This window comes from Polyodon spathula, chromosome 8 (genome assembly GCF_017654505.1).
Source record: "Polyodon spathula isolate WHYD16114869_AA chromosome 8, ASM1765450v1, whole genome shotgun sequence".
NCBI lineage: Eukaryota > Metazoa > Chordata > Actinopteri > Acipenseriformes > Polyodontidae > Polyodon > Polyodon spathula.
In genome coordinates, this window is record NC_054541.1 from 40585329 (window position 1) to 40600631 (window position 15303).

Consider the following 15303-nt stretch of genomic DNA (forward strand, 5'->3'; position numbering starts at 1 on the left):
TAAATATTGATATTGACTGAGATATTAGGTTTGTCTCCTCTTTTGTGTAAAATCTATAACTGACAACATCTATACAAATGCTTGTACAAAAATGTCACAGTTTGTACGAGTTGATGTTATAGGCAATACAATATCTGGCAAAACCTTGTTTATTTTTTAAATTAATTAAAAAATAAAGTAAACTTTGTACAGCGAAGTACAACGAATACATTTTTAGTATTTAAATAATCTATGTACATTTCTTAAGTCAAATACCAGTAAGCTATACAACACCTGTTGTAATCTGTACAATATAATTTATTAAAAGCAAGAATATGGCACCTTGTTAAAACTGTTCATGTCAATTGACATATTCAGTAACCCTGAATAATTCAACAACGTTGATAGTTATTTTTAATGGTGATTTCAATTGCAACGTTTTGAAACATGGCCAATAGTAAAATATATTTAATCACGTTTAGTATACATTTGTTTACAAATTGCCTACATCAATGACTTCAAAACTTAAAATTGGCTTCAGGTCACATTTAGTGAATATATTTTAGAAAAAAAAAAATGCTATTGAAACTGCCCAAATTAAGAGAAACAGTGAGTTTACACTGCCATCCTGTGGCTAGTGTTAAAACTTGTTTTCTTTAAAATAAAATATATATTTATAGAACTTACAGTACACAGCACAATTTTATGGTTCATGTTAATTTTAATTTTTTTTTTTTTTTTTTTTTTTTTTGGTTCCTTAGTTCAGTTTTTATCTGGAACCTTTGCCATTATTAGGCTATAGAACATCTTTTATTGACCCTATGGTTTAGTATTGGTCGGTGATATGGAACCTCCTGCTGTGTGTTAGTTAACCTGTAGGTATTTGAAATGTAACAAATGCAACTTTTTATGAACTGACTAATGATAGTTTAGGCTTATGAATATTAAAGCCTAACTGAAATAAATAAATATTATGTATTATGGATTTTCTTGTTGTTACTGCATCTTGTAAAGAGCTTTGTGATGGTGGTCCACTATGAAAGGCTACTTATTAGATATATATATATATATATATATATATATATATCTATATATATTATATATATATATATATATATATATATATATATCATCAGAATCCAGAGAAATAATATAAATACGGTAGCGTTTCACAGGAGGCAGAAAAAATCCTTTCTCTTTATTTATTTCTCCGGACAGTCTTTCAGCACCCAGATCAGAGACCACAGCTCTGTCAGCAAGACAGGATTCACACACAGGAACACAGCAACCATGGCAACCAGTACAACATCAACTGCGTCTGAACGGCGCTGCAGCACTTTCTTATAGGCTTAGCCTGCCCCCTGATGCAAATAGATTACCAGGCTTTGGAAAGATCTCATTGGCCCTCAGCCACACATCAGGTCCAATTGGCACAGACAGACAAACAAACAACCAATGAGGATGCACAGATAACAACCAATTAGAACAGACCAGCGCAGACAATGGCAGCGGCAAGGCTGACCTCAGCGTACGGCACTCCGGTGCTTGCGGTGGGCAGTTAGCCATCAGGGCTGGGCAGTCAGGCAGTGGTGGTGGTGGCGCTTGCTGACACTAGAGACAGCAGCGGCTCCCTTGCTTACCTCTGGGAACGGCCATCCCTGCTTTGTTTTCTGGCAGGCAGTACCTCCTCTTCTTCCTGGAAGGTGCAGTGTACCACCTTATGCCCATGCTCCCCACAGGTAAGGCACCTGCCTTGATCCTCAAGGCTACCGAGGAGGTGCTCCAGTCCGCCATCCCACCGGGTCTCTCTATATTAGCCCGCCCCCTTATGCAAATAGATTACCAGGCTTTGGACACATACCATTGGCCCTCAGCCGCACACCAGGAGGTACTAGTTGTTCTCAAAGTTTAAACATTTTGATTGGCTGGTCAAAATGAAAAAAGCTGGTACTTATGCAGATTCATGGCTTGTTTCAGCAGAGGGCATCTACTGTATGATAGAAGCCCTCTAGAGCTGGAAGCTGATTGGCTGATGATACTGAAAAGTTTTCTAAATAGTTGTATTGTTTTTTTTAGCTTGCCTTTCATATAGGTATTTAACCAGTGTGTAGCCAAAATAAATGTGAATTTGTAATGATTACATATCTAGTGGTTATATTAGGCTACTATTATGTTTAACTCTAGTAGGGCTAACCTTCAAGGTTCAATTAAATACGAATCAAATATATTGTCGTGTTGCGTGGGAAAATGAAAACAGGCTCACACAGGCATTTTAGGTTCTCAAATGCAGCGGTTTATTATTTTGTAGCAGTTTATTAAGCCGGGACACTGCAGTTGACAGGTAAATTGTATTATAACTGTATCGTATTACCTTTTCTCCACAGACACTTCCCTTGTCACCCTGTCATGCGTACATTATATGTATTTGTTGGGAAAGGAAATATAGCCTACTTTTTTGCTAGGATACATTGTAGTGTTTAAATTTAAATTTCAGCTTGTATTTTGTTATGGAAGACAGCACAGGAAAGAAGGTACAACTAAGTGTGTTACTACTATTGTGACAGAAATAAAACACTAAAGTAAGTAACTAAAAAAGTAACTTTCCTACAGTATATAAAAAGCAAAAGCCTTGAAAAAAAGTAGCAAAACCTCGAAAATAGGTAAAAATAAGCACCGAAACATTAAATTAATAAAAAACAAAAAACAGAAGCCCTAAATATAATACTTTTTCTTTCACGTAGCAAAGCATGTAATATTGTAATAGAGTGCATTTAAAATATTTAATAAAAAATGGGTTTAATTCAAATTAATTTTCTAATTTTCTTCCAGACTTATACATTGACCACACTGCCAATGGTGTAATAATAATTGCCTACATAAATAAATAAATGTATCTTGGTAAAGCAAATATTGATTTATGTAAGCTTTTCAAATATCTGTCCATGCAGTCTGCAAAAGCTTGCATTGAAATAATCTTTTACATTCAAAAGTAAAAACAAACAAAAAAAAAAAAAAAAAAACAGTTATTTGGCATATGAGAAAAATATAGCATAGCTTGCTTAGCATAACCTTAGCATAACATATTTAAGGTCTGATTGCATCTATCTACTGGATATAGCTTTCCAACAAGCTTTTTAGTAGGTTCACAAATGCCCTGATTAACAGGACACATGCTCTGTGTAATATTTAAAAGTTGTATCTTTTTCATTAGACATATTTGTTGTGTAACATATGTATTCCGGGGTAAAAAATCAAAATTTTACTGTTTAAAAACACATATTTGGATGTTTGGTGCCACCTTCTGGAATAATTGAACATTTCTTTGTGCTTGCAAATGTAAGCACTTGGAGAGGAATATTATAAAGATATATCACTTTCCCTTATACAACTTCTACTTATACTCCCTAATACAATTGAACAGTAGGCATTTTAAAGGCATATTTAAAAAATATGACTTTTTTTTTTTACCTTCCATTCAATCCAGTCCTTAGAAAACACCCTAATGTAACTGGTGCCTTTGTCATAGCTATCCAATTTAACACTTTGTTTAATAATACATTTTTCCATGATTTCTGACAAGGTATATTCTATATACTTATAGTGCCACCATTTGTGTCTTTTCACTGGTCACTCACACCTTGTGTCTCTCTGTATTAAGAAGTAACTGTATTTAACTTAAGTTTACATCGTTGTTGTCTCACACAAAATTTAGATGTAGGACACACTAGTCAAAATATTAAATACTTTTCAGTAGATAAGAGACTCCTCTTGGAGGACAACACAAAAGCACAATAACCATCAGTGATATCTCCCCCTCTGCTCAGGACAGGCAGTCAAAATCTAGTAAAATTGCTTGCGTAAGAAAACCCTAACATGTAATGAAATTATATATATATATATATATATACATATATATAAAAGCATGTTACACACTCCATGTTACACACATTTTCTGTATATTACTGAAACATTTGAAGCCTTTGTTTATAGTAAAATGCACTGCCTCTGGATTTGAGTTGAACAGATAGAAGTTGAGAACTCCTAGAAGTTGTATACTCCGAAATCCTAATATTTGCCCCAGTTAAAAGTACACATATAATAGTCTGAAACTATGAGAGCTGTTTGGTCTTCTTCTCAATTTGTCTCCTCTAGACCAATAGATGGAGCCACAACTAGTAAAATTGGGTCACTTACAGTCTGAACTACCATCTGCAGATATGCACAACTTGTAAACAGGGATAAGTTAATCTCGATTGAAAAAATATTTATTTTCACAATGTTTTTTATTCTGCTGAAGTAGACGAGAGTGCCGCTAGCAGCATGATACCAATACAACTCTGCATGTACAGAGCTGAAATATCCCAGCAATAAAGATTTACAGTGGGTGTTCCAAGGTACAGTGTGTACAGATGCCCATATAACACTTTATTGTGTAAGTACCAGAGAAGGTCACCTTTATAAGTGTTTATGCAGCAAGCAAACTCAAGCAGCCGGAAGAGCGCCACAGGTCCATCACTTTCTACAGTTAATGCTGATGATGGGAAGTGAAGTGGCACCAGGCGGCCCCATGAAAGAGGTGGCACTCAATCTGTCTGCCATTGGGCATTCCCTGAAGGTGATTGGGGTGGTATTAGGACAGCAGGCACAACACAGGAACTGCTGGATGATAATCTGTTATTGTTAAGAGAAGCATAACGGCATTATGTTCTGTGATTATATAACCATGATATTCCAGTGTTTCATGTGTTTGAAAGAGAGCTATCATCAGCCATATTGCTGTTTTTATGTTAAATAAGTTGTCAAGCTTGTTCCTTTTTTCAAATACATTGCTAAATATATTCCATCCTATCATCTCTTTATCAGTCACATCAACAATTTGACAGGCTCCTGTACCTGCATATATGCATGATGTTTTACGTACTGTATAGGTATAACTTGGATCAAGAAGCTTTAATTTGCTTCTAATTCAACCCAACCATGTTTCTAACAAACAATAGGAATTACAGATAAAGTTTATTGAACTTTCAGCAGAAAAGCCTTGACAAATTGGTTAGTTTGTGCTGAAAATGCGTCATATATATATGAAGCATTTTCAGCACAAACTAACCAATCTTTTCCTGAGTGAAGAACATTGACTGAAGAACATTCCTGACTGAAGAACATTGGAATAAATTTCATCCTTGAAAAAATAGGGTGAGTATTGTGGTTTATATGTTGTCTGGAGAGGAGCAGGATACATATGTGGAATGCTGTAGTGCTCCAAGAAACTGCAGCTAGGTTTGTGTGTATACTTTCCTTCAGTGATCTTGAAAATGCATGCCTTCCAGGGCTGACTTTCATAGCAGTGTTTATGTGCAGCATCGTCATGGTTCATTCTCCACATAGGTTCAGTAACGTATGAAAATGTCCTATTGAGGAATGCTTGTGGTACAGAACATTGAGGACAAGTTTCAACTGAAATGAAGCAGTTCACATCATAAGGACCCTCAAGTTATTTTTGACTCCTCTTCTTCGCTCTTCTATGTTGCCTGAAGTCACCATGGAGAAAATCATTAATGTTGGCAGGGTGAATACCCCAATAGTTTCCTTTTCCATTTTCACATCTGCCTACTTTGATAAAGCTATAAGTTATGTCGTACACTGATCCTCCATCCTTGACCATAGTTCCTATGACAGGGATAATGATCTTCAATGTCTTTATAAATGGATGCTAAATTAAGTTTTTCCATGGTGGATGAAAGAATCACTTTTGCAATTAGTACAATGTATGAAAGAGATGATTTTGTAAGAACAACCTTTTTTTTTTATTTGATTCAGTTTGGATGTAAACAGAATGCCCTTCATTTTCACCGATGTTTGTAGGTCCTCTGTTTTCAGCAGTAGTTTCTCTGCTCATTGTACCATCTTTTTAAGTTTCAGTTTCTTCCAAGTAAAACTCAGCACCTAAAGCAAGCCATGGATCTTCAGGATCATTTTGAGGGTCTTGCTGAGTTTTCTGCTGCTTACTTTTATACCCTGCTGTGTCAGTACCTGCAACAACCAAAACTGTTTTTGATTGTTGCAGGTACTCGTGGTACAAAATACAAATATATAATTAGTAGGTTATGTAGTCAAATCACAAGACAAACACTTGATGGTGCAATGTTTTTCTTTACAGAAACACTTTTCCTTTGAATTGTCATGATTAATAAAGAAATGATTGTGGTTAGATAACACTGAGAAGAGATTAGACCATAATACTGATATGGAGAGCAAATTGAAGTCATGAGCTTGGCTATAGTTTTCTATACCTATTTTCATGTCATGCTATATATTTGTACAGTACACAAAAAATCTTTTTTTCAAATACATGTTCTCCCAAATACTATAATATCCCTTTACATAGATTTATCAAGCCTTTTGCTGACTCATACTACATGTAACATACACGAAACAATGATAAAGGTGTTAAATAAAATTACCTTTTAAAACAACACACCCTTATTAAAATTAGTCTTTGATACTGAGAAGAAAAAATGAATGCAATAGACACTGAAAGTTTAAAAGTATCTTTATACTAGAAGACTTAAAGCCCTAAGAGAGCAGACAGACATAGTTTGCAAGCTTTTAGTACTATTTATAGGCCTGGATCTCTTTACAAAGTCAACTGTAACCTAAATCCATGTTTTAAAGCACTGTCTCAAATATCAGCTGCCAGAAGCGACACGGCTGTCCTTCAGTTTATTACAGGCAGCCCAATGGAGTCCACTGGAGAACAAAGACGATTTGGTGCCCCTAAATTCTTGGAAATTACTGCAAGTAATTCCTGGGATGAAGATGAAGATGAAAGTAAAATTAAGCCAAAGTCTTCACCCACTCCAAGAAGAAGGAGTTCTTCATCTTCAGACGATTCAGAGGCAGAAGGTCCTCCTGTACTTACAAGAAAAGTTTCTTTTGCGGATGCTTTTGGTCTGAATCTTGTCCGTGTTAAAGAGTTTGATAGCTGGGATGTACCAACTACATCATTCACTGATACATTTGAGGATGAAGTCCCTGGCAGGGAGGAATATTTTCTTTCCTCTGTTTTTGTTGTGCCTTCCTCTCACGATGAGCTCATGCAAAAACTTTATGAACAAAAGGTAGAACTGGAATCCTTTGAGTTTGTTCCTGGAGGTCTGACAGCAATGAAGGGAATTATCCGGGTTTTTAATGTGTGTTTTGAAAAGTTGGTTTATGTTCGCATGACTTTAGATGCCTGGAACAGTTACTATGACTTGATGGCACAGTACGTGCCTGGCTCCAGCGATGGAGAGACGGACCAGTTTTCTTTTAAGATTTCATTAGTGCCTCCATATCAAAAAGATGGAGGCAAAGTGGAGTTTTGTATACGTTATGAAACTTCAGTTGGTACATTCTGGGCAAACAACAATGGATTAAATTATGTGCTTTTCTGTCACAAAAAAGAAATCCCAGAGGTAACAAAGAAAGCACAAGAGGAAAACACTGATAAAAATATAAAAAGCTGTTTAAAGACAATTAACAGGTGAGGATTTAAAATCAACTTATCTCTTTTTTGCAGTGTCAACTATGTTTTAGGTAGCAATCATTTTTCATTCTATATTAAGACCCTACTCTAACATACCTAAGGGCCATTAGAGCTGGTTGTATTTGCATATAAACAAAAAAAAATATCCTTTGAAATTGCCTTCCCATACTTCTGTGAGGAGCCCTTACATGTTTTAAATTTGGTTTCATTTCTAGATTGCCTCAAGACATGAGTTATAACCAGCCTCTATGGACAACCTGGACTTGTATTTAGTTATTGAAATGAAACATTTACTTTCTTTTAACACAATACTCTTAAAAATTGACATGGGTTTTAAAGTGCCATTTTCTTTTTGGCAGCTTTCCAATTCATTGGAAAGTGTTATATATTTATAGAGAACAATATACAGTATATTCTCAAAGCCTTTCACCCGTAAGGTTTCCTAAATCAAATGTCATTGTTAAGAGTATTTCATTGTTTTATTGAGTGGGTTTATAACAATTTGTAATTATGTTTTATTGTTTGGCATTTTTAAAAACCTGTATGTATTTATTTTGGCCTGTTTTCAGCAGTGAGTTTTAATATGTTGTTTTTTTAATTTTGTAGTAAAGGAAATGCCACAGCGCTTGATGACACATTGGTTCAGCCAGGGACTCCAGGTAATTATTGATTCACAGTTAATATTATACAGACTGCATCTCACATTATAAACAACTCCTATATACAATCTTTATTTTTCAGACTTATCTAAAAATAAAACACAAGTGGTTGCCAGTGAAACAATCGAAAACCAAGAAGCACCCCATGGAGACACCACACAGCTTGAGGGTGATTATAAGGAGCAGTTACAACCTCAGGTACAACAAATCTCATAAAATATTATATAGTACTTGTAACTTCCATTTAGGATCACTGCATATTGTTGATGACCATTGAAGTGTCAATTTCAAATGTAATAGCTTATTTAAAAACTGCACATAAAAGACCTATATATCAAATGGAAGTGCAAAACAGGTAAGATTTATGGGAATTATTATATTATAATTTAAGATAACAGAAAAAATACTGACCAAATATATCAATGAAGCTTCTCATAGCTAATTGGACCCTATCATATTCATATTGTAGTTTATAACTGAATTGTGCAGTACACTCAAATGTTTTAAGCTTTATGTTATCCATGTTATAGCATTATGAGTTACATGATCCTAAACTTGCAGTCAAAGCGTTAGGCTTAACCAACATGTGTGACTCATTTTAATTTAACCTTTACAGATGGATCAAAAACATCCAACACCAATGAATCAAAGCAACATGGGAACCAATTCATCAGTTGCAGAAAACCATAACTCCCAGATACATGATCACTCATTTAAGAAAACCAAGGTGTGCCAGATTCATAGTGAAGAACAGCCAGACATCAAGGAAGGGACAAAAGCTACTGACCACAAAGTGGGCATTCCACAAATTTGGGAAAAGCGCTCCATTCCTTCTCCAACGTGTGATGAGAACCAAACAAGTACCAGAGATAATAGAAACCCAGAATCTCTAGAAACATTTTCTCAAACTTTCCAAGTACAAAGTTGGCAATGTTCACAAGAAGCTGAATCAATGCCAGAAGATGTTTTGCCTTCAAAAGAAGATAAAAATTATGTATACAGGGAAGATGCTCTTCTTGAACTTGAACAAGAAAAGAACATCTTGCTAGGAGACAAGGTGTTTAGAAGAACCACTGAGGATGAGGTATTGGAGGAGCTACTGTTCATAGCAGAGGAAGAGGAGGATGCAAATATATTGAAGGGGACATCTGAAATGGAGCTGCCAGCAATTGCCACACACTACCGTAAATTTAATTTAGATCACACATCTGAAAAAAATTCATCTCCGGAAGCCAAAGATCCATTTAAAAGTAAATCAGATTTAAGTAAAGACAATGTAACTTCCTATGAATATAATGTCAAAGATGATATAGTTATGGATGCTTCAAATGAGCATGTTTGGAAAGACATAGGAATTAGTTTTCATGACGTGAATAACAGGGATCAAAAGTCTAGCAGTGCTACAAGCCAAGAAGTAATAAAGAAGGAAATCAGGCTGGATAGTGAAAATACAAGCAATAGTTTCCTGGAAGATGGAAATCTGTTGGGTTCAGATAATTTAGCATGTTGCAGTAAAGATAAGGAAAGTAAGGAGACCATACAAGAAAATGTTAAAAAAGAATGGTCATATGATGTAAAGGTAAGTGAGAGTGGTCTAGACAAAAAGCACCTAATACCCAGAATTATGGTTGTGGCTACTGATGGAGCTCAGGTAGATAAGCTATCAAATAAGCATGAATGTGAATCAATATCTGCAAATAAGGCACATGAAAAATCAAGTACAGAACCTCCACAGGAAAAAGAAACAGTCTGCCAAGAAGATATAATTAAAGCATCTCAACAAGGATATACCCAGACAGAACCTCTACAAGATATAATGCAGCAGACAAACGTTGGAAAAGAGTCAATTTTAGATCTGTACAATGATGAGAACAATTTACTAGACACTGAACCAGAAAGAAGTACAAGTAAATATGAAGCTGTGCAGTACATAACAAGCATTCAGGAAACATATATAGGGGGAGAAGTGAGGCCAACAAAAACATATGTTGAAAATACAAATGAGGTTTTCATTTTCAGTAAGCATAATGCAGGCACTCAAGAAGAATCAAATTATTTTTATACAGCAATAAAACCTGAATCTTCGCTTTCAGGTCAGATAGTAAATGTGCCGTCAGATGACACAAGTACTCTTATAGAAGAAGACATCTACACAGGTATCCATTATTCAATACCTGGCAATAAAAAGGAATGCAGTCAAATTGCAATAACAAATGAACCAAGTGAAGAAATGTCTGTCCAACAAGTCAGTGAAAAGAAGATTACTACAGAAACAGCAGATGTCAAAATGAATGATACAACAAAAAACACCACCAGAACCAGAAGGGGAAGGCAGAACACCATTACACCATTTGTTAACAAAAGACAGCATGAAGGCCACCAGCAGAAATTACTCAACCCAGTCATCTTAATTAGTGAGGCTGTAGATGAAGAGGATGAAACTGAAGTAGAAACTGAGGCCCTGAAAGATCACCAGGAACTTTTAGAAGATACAGAGGAAACTTCAAGTGAAAGTTGGTCCACAGTTGAAAATGCAGAAATTATAGACTCAACTGGCCTGTCTTTGTGGAATAGTGAGACATTGATTTTACACCACATTAGTAAGGTGGTGCTTTATTTCCTTCTGTTTGTCGCATTTCTGGTAACCGTGTATCATTATGATTTTGTTGGCTGTTTTGTTCTTTACATATTTTCAGTATGCTGGCTGTATTGTCAGGGGGGCAAACATAGTGAATCATTTTCAAAGAAATGATGAAACACAAAAATTGAGATACAGGCGTACAGACGTACCAAGGTCTTACATCCACGTGCAATTTGGACCAAATTTTGGGAACTTTGAGTGCCTAAATTATTTGTTTGTTTGTAGGCTTCCTTTCACAAACGATTGTGCAAATTGCTTTTTGGATAAAAGACTTTGATAAATCTGAGCCAGAAAAGTGTTGCCTGTTATTTCCTTCTGCCTGGCCCAGTGCCCTGCAAACAGAAGTATACACCAGTATTGAATTCAAAGGGGTGTGTCAGCATTCTTTTACAATGAATTGAAGTCATATTTTTCAGATTGCTGTCTTTAATATAAAAAAATAGATCAACCAGTAGACAGAGTTACTTGAAAAAAAATATATATATATTTCACTTCCATTGATTATACAGTTCTCAAATGTACAGTTTTTAAACACATTTTATAGCTTATATATATATATATATATATATATATATATATATATATATATATATATATATATATATATATATATATATATATATATATGTATATGTATGGCAGTTTGTGGTTAAAAAAGGCAACACTAAAGGACCATTTAGGAACTTGATCATAGCAAATTATCAATACTTTTTTGGGATGTTTGTCATATTCAACATGCTGTACAAATTATATAGATCATGCATAACCTTTTATTTATAACAAGCACCATCACCCAGTTGGTTATGTGCACCACATATTTGAGCCATAGTGGAATATGTGCTGCTTAAATAACACATGCATGCTTGTGATAGATATAATAACAGAATATCTCTACTAAATAAAAACTTTTATGTAGCAAAACAGTAGACCACCTTAACAAGCACTTTTTTGCTTTGGATTAGGAACAGTGTTGGCTGAAGGGTAAAACAAAGTCTAGGGGCTTCACTATGTGGTGCATGTTACCAACATGAAGGTGAAGATAGTGTATGATGAATAAAAAGTAAAAATAGAAAATAAAGCTTGTATACTGTTACAATTATAAAACCTCCTTATCTGTACAAAAATAACTACACAAAGTTTTTTGTTCATCATTTTATTTTCTACAGGCATGCAGAGTTAAACAAGCTACAATGTTTGTATTTGCTGTTCTTTATTTAAAATAATTGCATTGTGTCATTGAGTCATTGTAATGTGCAATATACTAGTCAATTTGTAAAATGTATCCTTACAGTGAAAAGGCAAAGCTAATGCGACTGAATGCTATTCATATATTATCAGAAAGGTTTGTGAAAATAAATGTTAAATGTTTTGTAAAACTGACAACTGAGGGATTTTGCCTAAATCAAAGTCTAAAGGGTATTAAATTAACCAAAGTTTCAGATTCACCCACATGGCATTTGTTTGTGCTATTTGGCACTAAATGTATTTCAACTGGAAAAAAAAAAAAAACTAAATAAAAAAAAATTGATAAAATTGCTAACTTTCTACATGAAAACACTTAACGAGCTGATATTAAAAACCCTTTGGGGCACATGGTTTTTGGATTATGGTTGTTGGGCACCAAGCCTAATATTGTTGTCTATTTTTAAAATTGTTTACACCTATTTCACTAATGTAACATCAACCCAGTTGATAATCCCTAATAACTTATCCATACTACCTAACAAATGCACATGCAGTCATGAAATTGGTAAATAATAAACAGGTACAGTAACAGGATAGTAACTAATAACCACTATAATAAAACACAGATAGTTAGGAACAGTTATTAAACATTGAAAGTGTCCATTAAGTTAAAAAATTGCTAAAAAATATATATTGTGTGCCACAATTTATTAAAATTGGTATAACTAACTGAATTTCATATTTTAAATAGAAGCAATTATAGACATTCGAGTTAAGTCTGTATAATGGCCTACTTACTGCTAAGAGTTCATTACGAGCACTATGGCAACCCCAATCCAATCTTTACATTCTTATCTGTGAAATGATAGCTTTACTAGGCTTTCCTGACATATTTGCTTACATTTCATACAAACAATATGGTTAATGTTAACTTTTCTCAGATATTAAAACAACTTCATTTTGCTCTCCTTCTGTAAGGTTGCAGTGTTTTTTTGGGGTTCTATTATTTCATAACTACTGTTTTTGCTTTTGTTACATGGTTACAAAATGCTGACATTTTTTTTTAAGAATGCAAAATAACAGCAAGTTGCCTTATTAATAGTCTGCTAGGATACAAAGTGATCACATGAGACCAGAAAAGTGTGCCGAATAATACTGTGTGCTAGCCCTTATAGAAGCACAGTAAAAGCATTGCAAAGTTTAGTAAAGCATAAAGTAGGCAAGCATTGTGAAATATATCGAGGTATGGTAAAGCATATTTAAAAAAGCATGGCAAAAATGGTAAACTATGGTAAATACACAGAGCAACTGTTGAAAAATAATGTGGTAAACTTTTCTAAGGGGGTTTATAGAGATACTGTAGCTACTGTAAAATCTAATACTGTACAGTACCTACAAAAATAATAATGACCAACTGTTTGAAGTACTGTCCAGGTATACCATGTAGTTTAAGGACAGTATAAGTTTTAATTTTACTCTCCATTATGTAAAATGTTTTACTGCCGATGTACCACACCCACAGGACGTGTGTGTATTTACGCAATATTATAAATCACATGACTTGATGCTAGACTGTCAGAATTATACAGGCTTTAGACAGACAAGACTTAACAAATCATGCTGGATTCCATAAAAGAAAAGTTTTGGATTGTAGAGGGTATCACACCATTAATTTCAATAGGCATTTAGTCAGGACCCTAAAATAATGGTGATACAGAATGCCAGTATGTAGAAGGGTAGGACTAGATACATTTTACTGTGTATTTGGTTACTGCCTCTTTTAGTGATCAAATTGCAATACAAAGCACAAAAATCTATGTATTTTCTTAACAGTTTTTGTGTCAGTGTGTATAATAGCCCATTTTATGTTTAATTTGCATGTTGTGCTATTGTTTTTTAAGCATGCTGTAACTTTGAAGCTGTCTTCAGAAAAGGACCCGCATGAATGTGTGTTTTTATATCACGCTAAAATGGCTCAGCTTCAAATAAGGCACCGCGTTACAGAAGCTGCAAAATCTCCTTTGTGCAGCTCTTGGATTTTTGTTTTAATACCAAGCAATTGGGTGGCATTGGGAAGTTTTGTTTTAATACCAACATTTATCCCGCCCTAGCTAAGGCAGTGCACAGAATTTAGATTTCATCTACCCCCTGATGGTTCATGCTTGAATCAAGTTTTGTTTTTTTCATATATGTCACATAAACATTTCCTGTTATAGACATATGCAGACAGGTTAAAAGTATGGTCAAACTTATGAATATTCAATACTAGCACTCTTAGGTGCGCTTATTGCATATTATACATGTTGATGCCCACGGGGCAAATACCACTGAGGTTAACTTCTTAACCCAACCTTTAAAAGCCAGACTATTTCTAGCTATTGATAAATGGCAAAAGGAAGCATTTTGAAAATTGTCCATGAAAATGAGTTGCTTTGATTTATTGGCTGTCTTATCTGTATCTATTTATATACATATTTAAATGCCTTAATCAAACTTCTTTATAGTAATCACATTACTATACTTTGATTTGTCTTCACACTACGTTATTTAGACACATCTCTAACTCAGTATACAGTAATCATATTTGGTATTAAAATCCATATACTCAAGAAACTTTGAGGTGATTTTCTATGGTTTCAAAAGCTTTATTAAATAGTATGTCACTATATTTGCCATGTTGAATTAAATCGATTTTAAAGTTGATACAGTGTAGTAAAACACATTGAAAAATAATACACTCTTGTATTATGAAGCTTTTGTGTAAAATTAAAAGCCATGTGTATAATCCCAGTAACACAGTAATTCAAGCTTTCTCGTTTGTTTTTTTCATTTGTTTTCATCTGTTGTTGAATTAACATGACACCTTTTTATCTGGAGGTATAAAGGTCAAAGCAAATTCAAAGACAGGCAAAGACAGATATAGAGAAACAGTACAATAACTCAATATTGGATCATCAGAGCCCAGAATCACTCTCAGTGGTTGCAGGCATCACAATACAAAGGAAAAGTGAAACAAATCAACAAAATGACATTGGAAGCAACTTGCTCTTTAATTGTCTGGTTGCAGCTAAACTGACTGACAGCAATGAGCTATGCTCATGTAGAAATAGTACCCATGTCACGGGAGAGAATTAGTGATGTGATCTATCCTCAACTTCCCAGACAGGCCTGCTGCACTGCGTGTACTGTATCCCCATCACGTGACCCTGGTCATTTTAATTCTACCCTATGAAAGTCCTAAGTGATTGTTGGAACAAAATATTAAATGAAATGCACTTTAAAAAAAAAAAAAATTCAAAACATTACCAATGTGT

The 15303-nt window shown here is 34.5% G+C and overlaps 1 protein-coding gene across 1 annotated transcript; it reads left to right on the forward strand.

The window, feature by feature from the left end:
- The first annotated feature begins 5602 nt into the window (after positions 1-5602).
- ppp1r3ab (protein phosphatase 1, regulatory subunit 3Ab) lies at positions 5603-11268 on the forward strand. Its single transcript, XM_041257962.1, has 4 exons — positions 5603-7501; positions 8111-8163; positions 8246-8361; positions 8780-11268. The coding sequence occupies exons 1-4, from the start codon at positions 6717-6719 to the stop codon at positions 10913-10915; spliced, it is 3090 nt and encodes a 1029-aa protein (XP_041113896.1). The 5' UTR covers positions 5603-6716; the 3' UTR covers positions 10916-11268.
- The last annotated feature ends 4035 nt before the right edge of the window (positions 11269-15303 follow it).